Raw genomic sequence first — 18,437 nt, 5'->3', positions numbered from 1 at the left:
CCCTCCAGGCTGGACAATGGGACAGGCTATGGAAGGACTGGCTCGGGCTGGGGAGCGGGGCCGGGGGGTGCCTGACTTGGAGATTTGTTTTTTTCCAGACAAACCTGGGACCCACTTCATGCCAGTGCCCCCAACGCCTCCGGATGGTGAGTGAGGGCTCAATTGGTGACAGACTGAGCTTGGCAATCTGTGCCTGGAGGGGCGGTGGCACTCTTGGTGGTCAGGGGGTCATTCTTGGGGTGTGTACATCAGACATGTTAGCTGTGTCTGGAGCAGCAGGAGGCTGGATGAGGAACCTGGGTCCTTCCTGGGGAGTCCACAGTGGTGGACAGCAAAGGGAACCTGGGGTCCGCAGTCCCTGGGCCTGGCCCCACCTTGGCCTCAAAGTTGGGACTGACTTAGTGCCGGAGCCCACGGGTTGAGAGATGGGTCAGAAGATGTGTACAGAGGGCGTGGGGGGCGAGGGGCTTGGGGAGGGGGCCTCAGCAGGACCAGCAGCAGCTGTCTGAGGAGGGATGGGCGGGTCTGTTCCTGGACTGAGCAGGCTGGGCCTGGCCTCCTTGACCTGCTCTGTGGGCTGGGGCCCGGCCTCCCTGGGGGGCTGCTGTAATTAAGCTAATGTGAGCAGGGAAGAGAGGAAGCTGTCAGTGCCTCCGGAGGGCAGGGGAAAGGGGTGGCCTGGGGTCCTCTTGGGAGAGGGGGCTGCTCCCAGGTCTGCTTTCAGTGCCTGGGCCCCCTGCTGGGCAGGCACGGCCCAGGTCCCTGGAAGTACACAGAGGGCCGTCCATACATGGGATGGGCCATGGGAGGGGGCAGGTCTGCACTGGGCTGGGGGTTTGGGCCCAGGACTGAGCCTCTCATAGGCTGTGGACAAGAGGCCTGGAGCTGGCTGGGTTTAAACACCTTCCTCTCTCCCAGCGTCCTCAGCCTTCTCTCCTCAAGCCCCAAGGCCTGCTGTGTCTCTTTTCCTTCACACATGCATTGGCTCGCCCCACAGCCTTCCACACGGGCCCCACACCTGCCCTCGGATCCCATCACACATTTCGGGACAGCTACCCCACATGACCATCGTCATCCCTCCCAGGCGCACACACAGCACATTCTTGGTCACAGGCAGGGCTCAGGGCACGCGCTCCATCCTCCAACCTACCCAGGTCTGGGGAGAGAGTTAAATATACCCACTCCAACCGGCGGAGGCTATAAAAAGCCACCACCGCCTCCGGCATCGCACACTGTGAGGGAGCCTTGGGCAAGGAAGGAGTGAGGCTCCTTCAGGAGGGCAAGCATGGCAGAGCCCCAGAGGTGACACGCTCAAGGGCCGTGAAGCTTGCAGGTCTCTGGGCGCTCCACCTGCGCTAAGGAGGGGCAGCCTGCATGATGAGGGTGCAAGTCTTGGAGGACGAGGAACCTACTGGTCATAGAGGAGTAGGTGTCCTTGGCCCAGGGGTCAGGACCTTGGGTGGTGTCCGGCTGGACCAGGGTGACCAGAGGGAGAGAGAGGCTTGAGCCCGAGGGGCAGTGCGGTGACCAGGTCCTCGGCCATGGGGTCAGGACCCTGGGAAAGACCTTGATCAGCAGGTCCAATTGAAGCCAGATAGAGCAGCCAGCCAGATGGGGCAAGTGCCCCTGGGTTTGGCCTGGGGGTCCCCAGGGCCTTGGGCAAGTGAGGGCTGAAAGTGAGAGGAAGTGCTAAGGGGAGAGAGAAGGAGCCCGCGAAACGGAAAGCGAGGAGAGGGGCTATGAGTAGACAGTGTTGAGCCGGGACAAGGGATGGCCCATATGCTGGCAGCTCTTACTGCTCTAGTCATTGCAGCGGCTGACCCCCCACCCGGCCCGGAGTGGAGTGCTGGGCCTCTCCAAGCCTTTGCAGGTATTGGCCCATTTAGCCTCACAACAACCCTGGAGGGTAGGTTCTATTGTCCCCATTCACTGGAGGAGATGCTGAGGTGCCCACCATCACGTGGCGGGTGAATGCAGGTGGGGCAGCCTGGCTCCAGGATCGGATGAAGCGTCTGCGTGGGTGCCCAGATGAGGTGGGGGGAGGACGGGGGGGGTCTGCAGGGAGTTCAGGCCGGGGTATCCATGCTGGCCCCGCCCTTGCCTCCAGCCCCAGTTCACTCAGCCCGTGGGGGGTGGGGGCAGGGATTCCCAGACAGACTCGCGGGAGCCTGGGGTGGGCTGTTACTATGGTGACAGCACCAGCTGCCTGTGCTGCTCCAGACCCCTCGGAGTTGAGGCTGCTTCCTCCTGCCCCCCTGCCTGAGCCTGCTGGGAGGTGATGGGGGGCGCCCCCCGACCCCCATAACTTATTAATGATAAGTGGACCCAATTAAACATTTATTGCATCCAGACAGCCGCGGCCGGTAACGGGCCTGCCCCGCCTATGGGAGTGTCACCCTGGGTGGGAGTCCTGAGGAGTCAGCCTGCCCGCTGCCCTGACACTGTGCCCAGGAGGGCCTGTCCTGACGGCTCTGCAACTCAGTGAGCGGGTGTGCGCTGGCGACACTGCAAAGTTGAGAACTAAAATGTTTAAAGAAGAAAACAGTCGGGTCCGCAGGGCCCGGTGTGCTAGGGTCCCTGAGGAGGTCATGCTGAGTGTGAGGTGGGGCAGCAGGGCCTGGGGAGGGGGTGGGGGTGGCGACATTTCCTGAGGTGGGGGCCCAGGAGGATAGGTGAGGAAGGATGAGGTGTGTGGGTACCCGCAGGGCCCTAGCGAGAGATTGCAGCTGGGAGACCACGAGCCACAGCAGAGCACGGACCTGGGGGAGGCTGGCTGTGGGGACGTGGAAGGTGGGGGAGTGGGCAGACAAGAACCCAAGTGGGGACAGGCCTGAGGAGAGGGGAGGCCTCCAGAGAAGCAGGAAGGGGAAGAAGTGAGAAGACAGGGGTGGGTGCCGGCAGGGCACTGGGTTCTGGGCCGAGGGTGGAGCATGTGACCTGACCTCAGATAACCCCACCCCCTGTCCTGCAGCTGTATGACCTCAGGCCGGTCCATGAAAGGCAGGGAGCTGGTCCCTGGGGAGGTGGCAGGGGCCAGGTGTGGGCGGGGACACTGGAGCAGCTCCCAGAGAGGGGGCGGGGCGGGCCGGGGTTCTGAGGAGTAGGTCACAGTCGGAAGAGGGGCTTTGATTCTGAGGTGGGGATGCTGATTCCCTGTGATAGAGTCGGCCTGGGGGCTGTCTGTCTGTCCTCTGTGTGGGGAGTGGGTCAGGAGCAGATGCAATGCCCCTTCCACAGTTGCGGGGCTGAGGGGGGCGGGGGCAGAGAAGGGTCTGGGGGGGGGAGGGAGGTTGTTGAGAGGGGGAGGGCATGAGGCCCTGGCTGTGATGGGCGCACCCGGGGTTCCTGTGAGCGCCAGCACGAACATGGGTGGGCACGCATGTGCATGTGTGACCGTCCGTGCAAGGCCCTGGCAGGTGTGCGGACGTTGGACTGTGTGCATGATGACCGTGGGCCTGGAGGCGGCAGGGGCCGGGCCCCTACCCACCCCGTCGCGTCTTCCGCCCCACCCGCAGCGTGCCGAGGAATGCTGTGTGGCTTCGGCGCCGTCTGCGAGCCCAGCGCGGAGGAGCCGGGCCGAGCCTCCTGCGTGTGCAAGAAGAGCGTCTGCCCCAGCGTGGTGGCGCCCGTGTGCGGCTCGGATGCCTCCACCTACAGCAACGAGTGCGAGCTGCAGCGGGCGCAGTGCAGCCAGCAGAGGCGCATCCGCCTGCTGCGCCGGGGGCCCTGCGGTGAGTGCGGGGCGGGGCCTTGGTGAGGGGGATGCGGGGGGGCGGGGACTGTGGTGAGGGGGGTGGGGCCTGCAGTTGCGGGGGCGCGGGGGCGGGGCTGGAGCGGGCCTGAGTGAGGAGGGATGAGGAGGGCGGGGCCTGCGGTGAGGGCGTGCGCTGAGGGCCCGCCGCCGGCCAGTGTGACCCCACCCTGCTCCGCCCACAGGGACCAGGGACCCCTGCTCCAATGTAACCTGCAGCTTTGGCAGCACCTGTGCGCGCTCCGCAGACGGACTGACAGCCACGTGCCTGTGCCCTGCCACGTGCCTGGGGGCCCCCGAGGGCCCTGTGTGTGGCAGCGATGGCACTGACTACCCCAGCGAGTGCCAGCTCTTGCGCCAAGCCTGCGCCCACCAGGAAAACGTGTTCAAGAAGTTCGACGGCCCTTGCGGTGAGCGCTACCCCTGCGCGTGTAGCATGACCTCAGTCAGTGTGTGCGCACAGCGGCAGTGCCCTGACCTCCGCCTCCCCGCCCCCAGACCCCTGCCAGGGCGCCCTCAACGACCTGAGCCTCATCTGCCGTGTGGACCCACGCACGCGGCGCCCCGAGATGCTCCTGCGGCCAGAGAGCTGCCCTCCGAGGCAGGCGCCCGTGTGTGGGGATGATGGGGTTACCTACAGTAACGACTGCGTCATGGGCCGAACCGGGGCCACCCGAGGACTCCTCCTCCAGAAAGTGCGCTCTGGCCAGTGCCAGCCTCGAGGTGGGCGGCTCCTGGGGGAGGGCCCCGTCCTGGCACTCTGCGTGACCCAGGGCCCCGCCTGTCCCCACCCTCCCTTGCATGCCTCATGGGTCCCCACTCATCACCTCGTGTGCCCGTGGATCCCCTGCACATCCCAGCGTGGGGGCCGGCGTGGTACTCTGGCTCTTCTGATCTCCTTGCCTCCCCAGACCAGTGCCCAGAGGCGTGCAAGTTCAGTGCCGTGTGCCTGTCCCGCCGAGGCCGCCCCCGCTGTTCCTGCGACCGTGTTATCTGTGATGGGGCCTACAAACCCGTGTGCGCCCACGACGGGCACACATATGACAATGACTGCTGGCGCCAGCAGGCCGAGTGTCAGCAGCAGCGCAGCATCCCCGCCAAACGCCAGGGCCCGTGTGGTGAGCACCGTGGGCGGGCTCCGTGCTGCGAGCAGCCTGGTCCGGCAGTCCCCGCTGCCTGTCATCACATGCCATCTCCATCCTGAGTCATGCTTCTCCTCCCTGGGCTTGTGGGCGACAGCTGGTCACTCTGGGGAGCCTTGGCAGGGCTGTTGCCTGTCAGCGGGCTCTGGGGAGGTGGCATCTGTCAGGGAGGTGCCTGCAGCACCTGGGGGGATGTGCGGCAGAGGCAGGGGTCCGTGGGCAGGCTCCCTGGGACCTGCCTGACAGCCCTCAAGTCCTCCGGGTGCCACACTCTTGGGACACACAGCCCCCTTAGAGGCAGCGTCTCAGTCGGGCTTCGAGGGACCAGGAATGGGCAGAGACAGCGCGTCCTGAGTGGACTGGGGCTCTGCCCACCTCTACCTCCATCCCCGTCGGCTGGTCTGCCCATCTTTCCGGTCTCTCTTTCTGCGTCTGTTTCTTCTCCTCTGCTCTCCCTTCCCTCTTGGGTCCACCTCTTGTGTCTTCCAGCCTGACCTGCTGGCAGGATGAGGTACCGCGCCTGCCGCCAGGAGCCCACAGCCCGAGGTCTGCCCCCCGCGCGGCAGGGGGGGGTGGCTCGCTGCTGCCTGGCCTTGCGGTCCTCAGAGCAAGTGGACAGACACCTCCTCCCCCGTGTGGCCCTGGGTGTGGCTCTGGGTTGCAGACTCCTCCCCCCACAGAGAGAGCACCCCCGCCCCCACACATGGGCGTCCCAGGGCTGCTGACGGTCAAGGGTCAGTGGCCTGGGTGGGCTGGTAAAGCTGGCCCTCCCACCAGCCCCTGAGACCAGTCCAGAAGCTCCTGGGTCTAGAGGGCAGCCGCTCCCCACACTCACGCTGGGACCTGGGGCCGTCTGAGTCTGTGTCCCTGCCCACGTGTGTCCGCGTCTGTCCCTTTCTCTGCTGTGTCCTGCGCATCCCGCCCTCCTCCTGGTCCACTCTTCCCACACCATCCCCACCCTGGGAAAGGGTCTGCTGCGTGGGGCTGGGGGCTTTGCGCGTCGCCTAGGAGAGCAGGTGGGGACCCTGCTGAGTGGCCACATTCTCCCCAGACCAGCCCCCGTCCCCGTGCCGCGGGGTGCAGTGTCCATTCGGGGCGATGTGTGCTGTGAAGAATGGGGAAGCCGAGTGTGCGTGTCAGCGAGCGTGTTCAGGCATCTACGATCCCGTGTGTGGCAGCGACGGCGTCACGTACGGCAGCACGTGCGAGCTGGAGGCTACGGCCTGCGCCCTTGGGCGGGAGATCCGGGTGGCTCGCCGAGGACCCTGTGGTCAGTGGTGGATGAGTGGGTCTAGCTGGGGGGGTGGCCGTCCTCGTCACCGTGGTGATGGAGCCTCCTCCCCAGACCGCTGTGGGCAGTGCCGCTTTGGAGCCCTGTGCGAGGCTGAGACCGGGCGCTGCGTATGCCCCTCCGAGTGCGTGGCCTCGGCCCAGCCCGTGTGTGGCTCTGACGGGCGCACATATGCCAGCGAGTGTGAGCTGCACGTGCACGCCTGCACACGCCAGATCGGCCTGCACGTGGCCTCGGCTGGACCCTGCGGTGAGTGGGGCTGGGGGCGCCCGGCGGGCTGTGGTCCCGTGGCCTCGGCTGGACCCTGCCGTGAGTGGGGCTGGGGGCGCCCGGCGGGCTGTGGTCCCGTGCCTCCTCCACCCAGTATCAGCTGACCCCCCACCCGGCCCCGCCTTCTGCAGAGACCTGCGGAGACACAGTGTGCGCCTTCGGGGCCGTGTGCTCGGCGGGGCGGTGCGTGTGTCCCCGGTGCGAGCGCCCTCCGCCCGGCCCCGTGTGTGGCAGCGACGGCGTGACCTACCGCAGTTCCTGCGAGCTCCGCGAGGCGGCCTGCCAGCAGCAGATGCAGATAGAGGAGGCCCGGGTGGGGCCATGTGAGCAGGGTAGGCTCGGGGGCAGCTGGTGTGGGCTGCTGGGCGCCAGCCTCGGCCGGGACCCCGAGATGACCTGGCCTCCTCCCTGCAGCCGAGTGCGGCTCGGGAGGCTCGGGCTCTGGAGAGCACGGTGAGTGTGGACAGGAGCTGTGCCGGCAGCGAGGCGGCATCTGGGACGAGGACTCAGAGGACGGGCCGTGCGTCTGCGACTTCAGCTGCCAGAGCGTCCTGAGGAGCCCGGTGAGGCCCCCCCCTCCCCTGACTCCCACTGGGCAGTGAGGCAGGGGCCGTGGCCGCCCACACCTGCCCTGACACCCTTCCTGCAGGTGTGCGGCTCGGACGGGGTCACCTACCGCACCGAGTGTGAGCTGAAGAAGGCCAGGTGTGAATCGCGGCCAGAGCTGTACGTCGTGGCCCAGGGAGCCTGCAGTGGTGAGTGGGCGTGCGGGCGTGTCCGGCTGTGTGTGGGCACACATGTGCCTGTTCAAAGGTACGTGTGCCCACGGGTGTGAGGCTTGTGGGGGTCCATGTCTTGTTCGAAGTTGTTGCATGTATGCTGTGGTGGGCGTGTGTGAACACGTGTATCGTGTTTGCAGTGTGTGCTGTTAGTGTATATCCGCATTTGTGCAGCTGTGGTACGTGGACGTGTGTGCCTGCCGCTCAGCAAGTGTGCACTGAGCACCTACTGTGTGCAAGGGGGCATCAGTGAACCAGCGAGGCCCACCCTCCAGGCACTTTTTCTTCTGGGAGGAGACTGATGGTGACCGGCAATCGTTGAATCTTTGTGCACGCACAAGTTCTCCTGTATGTGTCTGTGCGCGGGGGAATGTGGTGTACGTGTGTGCCTGCCACCTTGCAGAGGCCTGCTCATCCGAGCATGTGGCTCTGGTTGTATGTGTGTGCACGGAGCTTCACGTCCACGATCTGTGGGCGTTTCACGTGTTGCTGGTACTCGGTGTGCAGACACGTTATCGTTCTCATGTGCGGTATGGGGTTCCCGCCTGTGACCCGAGCTGCAGACCCACAGGCCCTGGTGGGAGCCGGCATCTGGAGGGCTGAGTGGTGAGGGCGGGGGTGGTCGAGGCAGAGGGGCCGTGCCCAGGTGGAGCATCTGGCCCTGCCTGGCATCTCAACCCCTGCCCCTCCCTGCAGCCCCCACCTTGGCCCCGCTGCTGCCTGCGGTTCCCCTGCACTGCGCTCAGAGCCCCTACGGCTGCTGCCTGGACAACATCACTGCTGCCCGGGGCGTGGGCCTGGCCGGCTGCCCCAGTGAGTACCCGAGCCTGGCCCTGACCCGCAGCCAGGCAGAGCCACGCAGTTGCGGTGACCCTGCCTTGCCCTGGCCTTGCAGGCTCGTGCCAGTGCAACCCCCACGGCTCCTACGGTGGCACCTGTGACCCGGCCACAGGCCAGTGCTCCTGCCGTCCGGGCGTGGGGGGCCTCAAGTGTGACCGCTGCGAGCCCGGCTTCTGGAACTTCCGTGGCATTGTCACCGATGGCCGGAGTGGCTGTACCCGTGAGTGACGGGGCCCACGATCGGTCCCCAGCTGAGCACTGCTGCCTGCCCACCCTGTCCCTGCTTTCCTCATCCCCGCTGGCAGGGGCTGGGCCAGGCCCTGGAGCCTGCGGGGAAGCCGGGCACAGGTCTCAGCCTCCTCCCCTGCCTCCCAGCCTGCAGCTGTGACCCCCAGGGGGCTGTGCGGGACGACTGTGAACAGATGACCGGACTGTGCTCCTGTAAGCCCAGGGTGGCTGGACCCAGGTGCGGGCAGTGTCCAGACGGCCGTGCCCTGGGCCCTGCTGGCTGTGAGACAGGTGAGGGCCAGACCTGGCACTGCCCCTGGCCCCCTGTGCTGGGGATGAGGCTGTCATAGGGACGGGGTTTCCTGAGCCAGTGGGTTCTCCCGTGTCTGTGCCCCAGACTCCCCGGCACCCAAGACCTGTGCTGAGATGCCTTGTGAGTTCGGGGCGTCCTGCGTGGAGGAAGCTGGCTCCGCCCACTGCATGTGCCCAACACCCGCCTGTCCAGGGGCCAATGCTACCAAGGTGAGGGATGGGTAGTGTGGAGGGTGGCAGGGGTGCGGAGGGGCCTCCCCCCAGCATCCGTGTCCTGTGCCCCAGGTCTGTGGGTCAGATGGAGTCACCTATGGCGACGAGTGCCAGCTGAGGACCATTGCCTGCCGTCAGGGCTTGGACATCTCTATCCAGAGCCTTGGCCCTTGCCAGGGTAAGGCCTCACCCACTGCCCCAGACTGACCAGGAAGGCCTGACCCCGCTCTGACCACCAGTCCCGCCACCTGGAATCTCCTCTCCTTACAGAAGACATCACTTCCGGCCCCCGTCCGACATCTGCCTCTGTGGCCCTCTCAGGGCTTGACCTGAGCAAGGCGCTGCTGCCTCCACCCAGCGCCCTCTCCCTGGCTCCCAGCAGTACCGCTCGACCCGCATCGCAACCTTGGACCACTGCCAGCGTCCCCAGGACCGCTGCAAGGCCTGTGCTGACCATGCCTCCCACGGCCGCCTCCCCGGCAGCCAGCCTCGTCACATCTGCCTTTGGCAGCGCCGATGGGAGCGGTGACGAGGAGCTGAGTGGTGACTTGGAGGCCAGTGCGGCTGGCTCAGGAGGTGAGCACAGGCTCCGGGACGTGGGGGCAGGGCCCAGGAGGGCTGCACCTGGGGCTGGGCTCAGACGGCACCTCCCCAGGACTTGAGCCCCCTGAGAGAGACAGCGCTGGGACCCCCGGGCCACCCATGGAGAGGGCTTCCTGCTACAACTCGCCTATGGGCTGCTGCTCAGATGGCAAGACACCCTCACTGGACGCAGAGGGCTCCAACTGTCCTGGTGAGTGGGTGGCCGGGGGCCTGGGTGGAGCGTGTGGAATGGCCTGGACACATCCAGAGATGCTGTCTCTCCTCCCGGCCACAGGCCTGTCCAGCAGGTGGGCACCCAGGCTTTGTGATCTTCTGATTTTAGCACACATGTGCAAGCGGTCTTGGGGATTCAGTATGTGCACACATAACGTGTGTTCTCGGCCCCCGCACACGCGTGGGTGCCCAGGACTCCGTGGCTAACCTGTTTTTCCTGTTGCAAGCCGGCCTGGGGCACTGCTCCGAGGAGTCTGTCTGGTAACCGATGCCAGCCCTGCCCCGGGGTCCGCACTAACCTCATGACCATCTGACTAACCACCACCTGCCCTGCACCCCGCGTGGCTCACTGCTGGGGCCTGTGCCCTCGGCTGGCCCAGAGGCCAGGCAGGTGCCGGGCAGGACCTCACTGCTCCCTCCCCCGCAGCCACCAAGGTGTTCCAGGGTGTGCTGGAGCTCGAGGGGGTCGAGGGGCAGGAGCTGTTCTACACGCCGGAGATGGCCGACCCCAAGTCCGAGCTGTTTGGGGAGACGGCCAGGAGCATCGAGAGCGCGGTAAGTGTGGGGCCGTGGCCAGGGTGGCAGCCCCTACCCAGCCACTGGCCTTTTTCCCAGGACAGACCCAGAGAAGCGCTGTGGGGGCGGGAGGAGGGCCCAACGGTCCAGCCTGGGCAGCTTCCCGGAGCCCTAACTCACTCTCCACCCGCAGCTGGATGACCTCTTCCGGAACTCGGACCTTAAGAAGGACTTTCGAAGTGTCCGCCTGCGGGACTTGGGGCCCGGCAACTCCGTCCGAGCCATCGTGGATGTGCACTTCGACCCCAGTGAGCCCCCACCCCAGTCCCCCCGGGAAGTGGGGGGCTGCCCTGACCTCCACCATGCTCAGGGTCCCTCCTCCCCAGCCACAGCCTTCAGGGCACCCGATGTGTGCCAGGCCCTGGTCCGGCAGATCCAGGCATCCAGGCGCCGGTCCCTGGGCGTGAGGCGGCCTCTGCAGGAACACGTGCGGTTCATGGACTTCGGTGAGAGCCTGGTCCAGCCGCCAGCCACAGCTTGTCCCCACCCTCCGTCCCCCACGCCGCGCACTGCGCTTGGGATCCCTGCTCCTTGCGGATCCTGACAGCTTCCCCTACCCCCAGACTGGTTTCCTGCGTTCTTCACGGGAGCCACCCCTGCTGCAGCCACAGCCAGAGCCACCACTGTGGCCCGCCTGCCACCTTCAGCTGTGACCCCTCGGGCCCTCTATCCCAGTCACACAAGCCGGCCCGTCAGCAGGATCACAGTGCCCTTCACCGCGCGCCAGCCCCCCACCCCTGCCCCTAGCCGTATGCCTGCACACCGGCCCTCGCCCCCAGGCATCCAGCAGCCCCCAAGGCCCTGTGACTCCCAGCCCTGCCTCCACGGGGGGACCTGCCAGGACCAGGGCTCAGGTGGAGACTTCACCTGCCGCTGCACAGCGGGCAGGGGGGGCGCTGTCTGCGAGCAGGGTAAGGTCATCCAGGTGGGGGAGGGGCAGGGAGGCAGAGGGGGCCAGGTTGGGGAGGGCCGGGCCGCCGGGAGTGGGGGGCCGGGCAGGGGGGCCAGGCTGGGGTGAGCGGCCGGTTGGACTCCCTGGCCCAGCGCTGGGGACAGGGCTGGGGGTTTCGGACCGGCAGTCAGAGCCCGGGCAGCCGGGTCCTCTGTGTCCTCCACTGCTCCTCCGTCTCCTGCAGCACCGCGCCCCTCCGTGCCGGCCTTCGGGGGCCACTCCTTCCTGGCCTTCCCCACCCTCCGTGCCTACCACACCCTGCGCCTGGCGCTTGAATTCCGGGCGCTGGAGCCCCAGGGTCTGCTACTGTATAACGGCAATGTCCGGGGCAAGGACTTCCTGGCACTGGCGCTGCTGGGGGGCCGCGTGCAGCTCAGGTGGGTGGCGGGCGGTTGGGGGGGTCAGGGATGAGGGTGGGGGTTGGGGGGCAGGGCCAGCCCGTGGTCCTGGCTCCGTTTGGCTGTCCCGAGCGCCTGTTCCCGCCCCCCAGGTTCGACACAGGTTCGGGGCCCGCGGTGCTGACCAGCTCAGTGCCCGTGCAGCCCGGCCGGTGGCATCACCTGGAGCTGTCTCGGCACTGGCGCCAGGGCACTCTCTCGGTGGATGGTGAGACCCCTGTCCTGGGCCAGAGCCCCAGTGGCACTGACGGCCTCAACCTGGACATGGACCTTTTTGTGGGTGGCGTCCCAGAGGACCAGGCTTCCGTGTGAGCATGGAGGAGGGTGGTGTGGCCCCGACCGCAGACCCCCGACCTTGGCCCTGATCCCTGACTCTTGGGGTGGCATCCAGGAGGTCCAAGCTCCCTGTGGATAACAAAGGGGTTGGAAGTGTGGGTGTGGCCTATGGCTGTGATGCTGGCCTCAGCCCCAGCCCTTGACCGTGATCCTGATTCTGTCCTGATGCTGAGGACCAAGCTGCCATGTAATCACCAAGGAGGGGCTGGGCTGGCCCTGACCTTCAGTCCAGACCCTTGACTCAGCTCAACCCGCCTCCTGATTCTGTGGGTTGACTGTCCATCTTGTGAGGACCAAAAGAGGGGTCGGGGACAGGTAGCAGCCCTGACTCACGACCCCGGCTGACTGAGGGACGCCAGTGTCACAGCTGGTTGTGAGAGAGGACAGACAGCTCTGGTCTCTGGCCTGTGACCCCTGACCCTCTCATCTCGGTGGCAGGGTGCTCGAGCGGACCTCTGTCGGCGTTGGGCTTAGGGGCTGCATCCGCTTGCTGGACGTCAACAACCAGCAGCTGGAGCTGAGTAACTGGCAGGGGTCTGCGACCCGAAGCTCTGGAGTGGGCGAGTGCGGGGACCACCCCTGTGTGCCTAACCCCTGCCTCGGCGGGGCCCCGTGCCAGGCCCTGGAGGCCGGCATGTTCCACTGTCGGTGCCTACCCGGCCGCTTTGGTGAGGGCGGGCCCTGGGCCGGGTGCTGGGGGGACTTGTGTGTCTGTGCTTGGGACTCAGGCCTCCCGGGACCCCAACCTGCCTCCTTCCAGGCCCGACCTGTGCTGACGAGAAGGACCCTTGTCAGCCGAACCCCTGCCATGGGGCAGCCCCCTGCCGCGTGCTGCCCCAGGGCGAGGCCAAGTGCGAGTGCCCTCGGGGCCGGGAGGGCAGCCTCTGCCAGACAGGTGGGGACAGCGGCGCTCAGGGCAGGGAGGGCGGTGGGGGCTCTGGGGCTCTGGGGTCAGGGCCCGGCACCCTGTGTGATCCTCTCCTGTCCTCGCAGTCTCAGAGCGCGAGAATAGCCAGCCTTTCCTGGCCGACTTCAGCAGCTTCTCCTACCTGGAGCTGAAAGGCCTGCACACCTTTGAGCGGGACCTGGGGTCAGTTGGGCAGAGGGGTCGATGAGGGGAAGCGGCTCCCAACCCCATCCAGCCATGGGGTGAGGGGGCATCGAAACACCCCTGCCTGCCCTCATGTGACCCCAGGGAGAAGATGGAGCTGGAGGTGGTGTTCCTGGCCCGGGGCCCCAGCGGCCTGCTCCTCTACAACGGGCAGAAGACAGACGGCAAGGGCGACTTCGTGTCGCTGGCACTGCACGACCGTGTCCTGGAGTTCCGCTACGACTTGGGCAAGGGGGCAGCGGTCATCAGGTGGGCCGCACGGGGTGCAGGGGGCCGGCCTCAGGCCCCTGCCGGGCAGGCCGGCAGAGCCCCAGTGCGCTCACGGCGCCCCCCCCCCCCCTCCAGGAGCAAGGAGCCAGTGGCCCTGGGCGCCTGGACCAGGGTCTCCCTGGAGCGAAACGGACGCAAAGGAGCCATGCGGGTCGACGATGGGCCCCGTGTGCTGGGGGAGTCCCCGGTGAGCTGAGCGAGTGTCTCCAGGGCTGCCCCCCTGCTCGCCGCCGCCCTCCCCCTCCCGGGAGGCGCGCGGCCCCGCCCCATAGCCCGATCTCACTGGACTGTTTTCTCTCCTCTGCCCTGGGCCTCTGTCTGTGTCTCCTCTCTGCTCTCACTGCTCCCTGGCCCTCGCTCTGCAACCCCACCCCGCTCGCTCTCCGCTCTCCGCTCTCCGCTCTTCGGATGCCAGAAATCCCGCAAGGTACCGTCTCCTCTCATCCTGCCTCCTTCCTCTTCTGCCGCCTCCGCCCCTAGCGTAGCTCCGCCCCCACTAAGCCCGTGTGGCCGTGTCTGTGATGAACGCTGCTTCCAGCAGGCTGGAGGGCGCGGGGTGGGTCATCACCGGCGGGCGGGCCCTGGTCTGGGGCTCGAGCTGTTCCTGCCCTGCCCGGTGGGTGGGCTCCACACCCCTCACCCCGCTGCACCTCCCCCCAGGTGCCGCACACCGTCCTCAACCTGAAGGAGCCGCTCTACGTAGGGGGGGCCCCTGACTTCAGCAAGCTGGCCCGGGCAGCCGCCGTGTCCTCTGGCTTGGATGGTGCCATCCAGCTGGTACGTGGGGCGGGGGCGGTGCCATGGTACAGTCTCGAGGAAGGGCCCATCCCAGAGAGGGCTTCTGTCCTCCTGGGATGGGGGCCGTCCGGGCAGGCTGGACAGAGGCTCTCGCTCCCGTCCCCAGGTCTCCCTGAACGGCCGCCAGCTGCTGACCCGGGAGCACGTGGTGCGGGCGGTGGGTGTCTCGTCCTTTGCAGACCACCCTTGTACCCAGGCCGAGGGTCACCCTTGCCTCAACGGGGCCTCCTGTCTCCCTCGGGAGGCCTCCTACGAGTGCCTGTGTCCTGGGGGCTTCTCAGGGCTGCACTGCGAGAAGGGTGAGTGCTTCTGGCACAGGGCCAAGGCTGGACGGGGCAGGGGGAGCCTGCCCGAGGCCGCACTCACCCCGCTGTCTCTCAGGCCTGATTGAGAAGTCGGCCGGGGACTTGGACACACTGGCCTTTGACGGACGGACCTACATCGAGTACCTCAATGCCGTGGCGGAGAGGTAGTGTGCCCTCCGGAGCCAGGCGCCCCTCCGCCCTCCGCTCTCTGGTCCTGTCTGCGCAGCCGCACAGGGCTAGCTGCGGGACCCTCCACTCCGCCCCGGCTCTGTGCCCACCTCCGCCCCTCCTCCATCCTCCTTCCTTCTCACTGTCTCTGTCTCTTTGATTCCAAGCGAACTGACCAATGAGATCCCAGCGTAAGTAGCTCCGCCTCCACCCTCACTGTCGCCATCCTCTGCTCCCCGCCCACCGGGCAGCACATCCCAAGGGTGGGCGAGGGCAGAACTTTCCATCCCCAGTGGAGGAGGACGGGGCTTCGGGGGAGCTGTTGGTGCTGCCGGGGCTCCGTTTCCCCGCTTGAAAGTGGGGAGCCGCCCCTTCCCAGATGCGTGGAATGCCCCCTGCAACTACTCCCCTCGCCGCGTGGCACCGGCACGGCGTGCGTGCGTGCACACACTTGCAAACGTGCACATTCGTGCCCACGTGTCTGTGTGCATACACGAGCACGTGTGTCTCAGTGTGCACACGAGTCCATGTGCTCCCGTGTGTGCGCACACCCGCGTGTATGGGGGGCCATCCGGGGGTCTCTCCCGACCAGGGGCCCTCGGTCTTCGTTCCGTGTCGCCCGTGCCCCAGCTGTTTCCCCTGCACCTGGCCTGGGCCGTGCCTACCAGCTCTGTGTCTGCCCATGTGTGTTGCATGTGTGTCATGGCCCGGGCTCTGTGGTGGGTGGAGCCGACACCCCAGGGTCCTGTGTGTCTCCCGTGGATGCTTGCTCCGCCCGCCTTCCACTGGTGGAGACGGGGTGTGGGGAGGGGCTGCTGCTGGGTCCCGCCCCACCCCGCACTACAGCCTGTCTGTGCCCCTGCTCACCTGCCTCCCTCTCTTCCTGCATCTAAGCCCTGAAACTCCGGATTCCAGGGCACTTCCCAGGTGAGCAGTGGCCCCTGGCCCCTGCCGTCTGCCTGTTGCCTTCCCATCTCTCTGAGCATCTCTCTGCCGAGCTGTCCCTGTGTCTGTCCACCTCACTCCTCTGATTGCCCGTCTGGCCCCACCTCCCACCATCCATCTCTCGGCCCATCTGTCCCACTGATGGTGTCCACCACCTGCCCATCCAGCTGCCCCGGTGGCACCACTAGCCCTTATGGCCTCTGTAGCCATGCCCCTCACCTTCCTACCACCCCTACCCCGTCCCCGCCACCCTCCCAAGAGGTCCTGACCAGCCCTCTGCCCACCAGCGAGAAGGCGCTACAGAGCAACTACTTTGAGCTGAGCCTGCGCACCGAGGCCACGCAGGGGCTGGTGCTGTGGAGTGGCAAAGCCGCAGAGCGGGCCGACTACATCGCACTGGCCATCGTGGACGGGCGCCTGCAACTGGCTTACGACCTGGGCTCCCAGCCCATGGTGCTGCGCTCCACCGTACCAGTCAGCACCAACCGCTGGTTGCGGGTCAGGGCACACAGGTCAGCAGGGAGCCTGGGGCCACCGAGAATAGCAGCGGGTGCTGCCTGGACTTGCCCGGCCAGGGCATGCCTGGCCACTCGTGGCTAGGGTAGGAGTTTGGTAGGGGGAGGAGGGCGAGGAGGGCTGGTGGCCCGACCTGAGGTCACTGCCAGCATGGGAGGAGGGATGAGAGGGTACAGGAGAAGCAGTGATGGCCAGGGAACCCCTGATCTGAAAGGGGTTTCCCCGCTCTACCCAGACGCCGGCTGGGGATATGTCCCTCTGGTCTGAGCCTTGGCCGTCCCCTCCAGCAAAGCTTGACCCACAGGAGGTCCCCCTGCCCTTGGCCATCTCGTGCTCTCCCGGGGTCAGTGCCGCTCCATCCTGGCCCCCAGGGGTGACACTTGGTGACGGTCCCCAGGGTGTGGTGTTGGGGCGAAAGGGATGGAGGGACCTGGAGGATGGAGGACCTGGAGCCACCTGATGGCCTCACCCCACCCACCACGCCCCCAGGGAACAGAGGGAAGGCTCCCTTCAGGTGGGCAATGAGGCCCCTGTGACTGGTTCCTCCCCACTGGGTGCCACGCAGCTGGACACAGATGGAGCCCTGTGGTTGGGTGAGTGATTGGTCAGGGGGAAGCCAGGGGAGGGACAGCGAAGGGTCTCTGAGGGACAGGTCCCATCCCCTGGAGCTGACAACGAAGAGTGGCACCCGTGTCAGTGCTATCCAGGACAGCAGATGGGCTGGCTGGGGTGGGGCCCTCTCCCCTCCTGTCTTAGCCCCTGCCGTGCCCTGGGTGGTGTGGGGCCAGGAGGCTGGAGCTCGTCTGCTGGTCCCCTGGTCACCCCCGGGCACTGGCAGGCTGCAGGTAACTCACCTGGTCATTCAGATGCAGTGGGGCCCTCTGCCCGCCAGTGTCCGGCCTGCCTGTCACTGAGCCCAGTGACCTTTCCTCTGTCTTCCTGCAGGTGGCCTAGAGAAGCTGCCTGTGGGCCAGGCCCTGCCCAAGGCCTACGGCACGGGCTTCGTGGGCTGCCTGCGGGACGTGGTGGTGGGTCGGCGCCCGCTGAACCTGCTGGAGGATGCCGTCACCAAGCCGGACCTTCGGCCCTGTCCTGCCCCGTGAGCCACAATGCAGCCACGACCCACCCTGCTGTAATTATTTTCTATTTTTGTAAACTTGTTGCTTTTTTGATATGATTTTCTTGCCTATGTGTCAGCCGGAGGGACTGCTGGCCCGGCCTCCCTCCCGTCCAGGCAGGCGCGCTGCAGAGACAGACTTGGTGCCAAGGGACTCCAAGGGGTTGGGGGAGGAATGCTGCACATGGAGGGCTTGGCTCACTCAGCAGCCTTGGGGCGTGCCCCTCTGCCTTGGGACACCGTGTCCTGGCCTCTCAGGCTGTGCCTTCCCCAAGTATCCACTTGTGCTGGCCCCTGTGTTCTCCAGCCTGTCGGCAGGCCCCGCATACATACATTGCCCATGTTCCATCTGGCGAGGCCTGTGTCCCCAGAGCAGGTAGGCACTGTAGGGTTTAGGGTGCCCTTCCTCTGTGCAAGCCCCATGGGGCCTCTCTGGGTTCCCATCTGAGCCGCCCCTCCTCCCTGCCTATGTTGGGCGGGACCAGCCTCACCAGGGCCCGCTGAGCCCAGGCCCCCTATGCCAGTCCTGTGAAACAATGTCACTGTTGAGGCCATGCTGTGCCCCTCCCTCCAGCTGAGTCTACCTTTCCCAGGGCACTGGAGAGCAGAGGCCGGGCACAGGCCTGTTCAGGGCACCCTGGCCTGCAGCTGTGCCCATCCACCCAGCCACCCTGGACATGGCTGTGTCCCCCCTCCTCCCCCCAAGGCCCCACGAGGAACCCTGAGAGGGCGTGGGGCCACTTGTGACGTGGAGGACGTCACTGCCTGCCTGCCTGGGGGGGGGCCAGCATCCCCTCCTGAGGATGCACGTCCAGGCCTGGCCACCAACCGCAGAGTCTTTATGTACTGATTTTATTTGACAGCTGGGGTGGCAGGGCTGTTGTCTTTCCTGTCCTGGCCCGAGGGCAGCTGAGGACGCCGCACAGCAAAGCTGTCCAGTTGTGGTGTGAGGAGGGGTTGTCCTTATCCAGGAGTGACCGGGGGCGGGCTGGGCGTCTAGGCAACACCAAGGGGCAGGTGCGGGGTGGCAGAGACGGCTGCAAAGCCAGAGACACCTTAAACTGCAATGTTAGGTCTCATCTGGTCCCGTCCCCCCAGCCGCCCTCACCTGTCCTGGCGGGGGTGGCAGCCCCTCCCCCAGCCCCTCCCCCAGCCCAGCCAGGCTGTCAGGCTCAGAGGCTGCAGGAGCCTCAGAAGTCCTGTTACTAACTCCAATTTGTGTTTGTGTCAATCACCGTGAAATAAAGTCTGAACACTTGCAAGAGGTGCTTGCATCTGTCCACACCAACACCACAGCGCTCAA

At 66.4% G+C, this 18,437-nt stretch overlaps 1 protein-coding gene across 9 annotated transcripts in view; it reads left to right on the top strand.

The window, feature by feature from the left end:
* The window catches only part of AGRN (agrin), a 32,635-nt gene extending 14,198 nt beyond the window's left edge, over nucleotides 1-18,437 (top strand). For 3 of the 9 annotated variants that reach the window (XM_089902339.1, XM_089902363.1, XM_089902362.1), the window contains 35 exons: nucleotides 99-146; nucleotides 3,516-3,731; nucleotides 3,937-4,161; nucleotides 4,250-4,474; nucleotides 4,663-4,869; nucleotides 5,945-6,163; nucleotides 6,239-6,433; nucleotides 6,586-6,786; nucleotides 6,869-7,017; nucleotides 7,104-7,209; nucleotides 7,930-8,046; nucleotides 8,129-8,293; nucleotides 8,449-8,592; nucleotides 8,699-8,823; nucleotides 8,899-9,004; nucleotides 9,097-9,402; nucleotides 9,482-9,619; nucleotides 10,070-10,197; nucleotides 10,352-10,466; nucleotides 10,545-10,664; nucleotides 10,782-11,129; nucleotides 11,355-11,547; nucleotides 11,661-11,876; nucleotides 12,343-12,572; nucleotides 12,665-12,799; nucleotides 12,898-12,994; nucleotides 13,100-13,264; nucleotides 13,361-13,472; nucleotides 13,946-14,062; nucleotides 14,190-14,382; nucleotides 14,465-14,552; nucleotides 15,789-16,013; nucleotides 16,253-16,360; nucleotides 16,507-16,610; nucleotides 16,963-17,214. In XM_089902339.1, the coding sequence (XP_089758465.1) occupies nucleotides 99-146; nucleotides 3,516-3,731; nucleotides 3,937-4,161; nucleotides 4,250-4,474; nucleotides 4,663-4,869; nucleotides 5,945-6,163; nucleotides 6,239-6,433; nucleotides 6,586-6,786; nucleotides 6,869-7,017; nucleotides 7,104-7,209; nucleotides 7,930-8,046; nucleotides 8,129-8,293; nucleotides 8,449-8,592; nucleotides 8,699-8,823; nucleotides 8,899-9,004; nucleotides 9,097-9,402; nucleotides 9,482-9,619; nucleotides 10,070-10,197; nucleotides 10,352-10,466; nucleotides 10,545-10,664; nucleotides 10,782-11,129; nucleotides 11,355-11,547; nucleotides 11,661-11,876; nucleotides 12,343-12,572; nucleotides 12,665-12,799; nucleotides 12,898-12,994; nucleotides 13,100-13,264; nucleotides 13,361-13,472; nucleotides 13,946-14,062; nucleotides 14,190-14,382; nucleotides 14,465-14,552; nucleotides 15,789-16,013; nucleotides 16,253-16,360; nucleotides 16,507-16,610; nucleotides 16,963-17,120 (5,744 nt within the window). In that variant the 3' untranslated portion in view covers nucleotides 17,121-17,214. Of the gene's footprint in view, nucleotides 1-98; nucleotides 147-3,515; nucleotides 3,732-3,936; nucleotides 4,162-4,249; nucleotides 4,475-4,662; nucleotides 4,870-5,944; nucleotides 6,164-6,238; nucleotides 6,434-6,585; nucleotides 6,787-6,868; nucleotides 7,018-7,103; nucleotides 7,210-7,929; nucleotides 8,047-8,128; nucleotides 8,294-8,448; nucleotides 8,593-8,698; nucleotides 8,824-8,898; nucleotides 9,005-9,096; nucleotides 9,403-9,481; nucleotides 9,620-10,069; nucleotides 10,198-10,351; nucleotides 10,467-10,544; nucleotides 10,665-10,781; nucleotides 11,130-11,354; nucleotides 11,548-11,660; nucleotides 11,877-12,342; nucleotides 12,573-12,664; nucleotides 12,800-12,897; nucleotides 12,995-13,099; nucleotides 13,265-13,360; nucleotides 13,473-13,945; nucleotides 14,063-14,189; nucleotides 14,383-14,464; nucleotides 14,553-15,788; nucleotides 16,014-16,252; nucleotides 16,361-16,506; nucleotides 16,611-16,962; nucleotides 17,215-17,997 lie in introns of those variants that run through there. The other 6 variants (XM_022598400.3, XM_089902367.1, XM_089902343.1 and 3 more) reach the window with 5 other exon arrangements.

This window comes from Delphinapterus leucas, chromosome 1 (genome assembly GCF_059928025.1).
Source record: "Delphinapterus leucas isolate spDelLeu-1000000601 "Yukka" chromosome 1, BTC_Dleu_Yukka2, whole genome shotgun sequence".
Classification (NCBI taxonomy): Eukaryota; Metazoa; Chordata; class Mammalia; order Artiodactyla; family Monodontidae; genus Delphinapterus; species Delphinapterus leucas.
The sequence above is the reverse complement of the archived record's forward strand: the minus strand, read 5'-3'. Positions and strand labels throughout refer to the sequence as shown.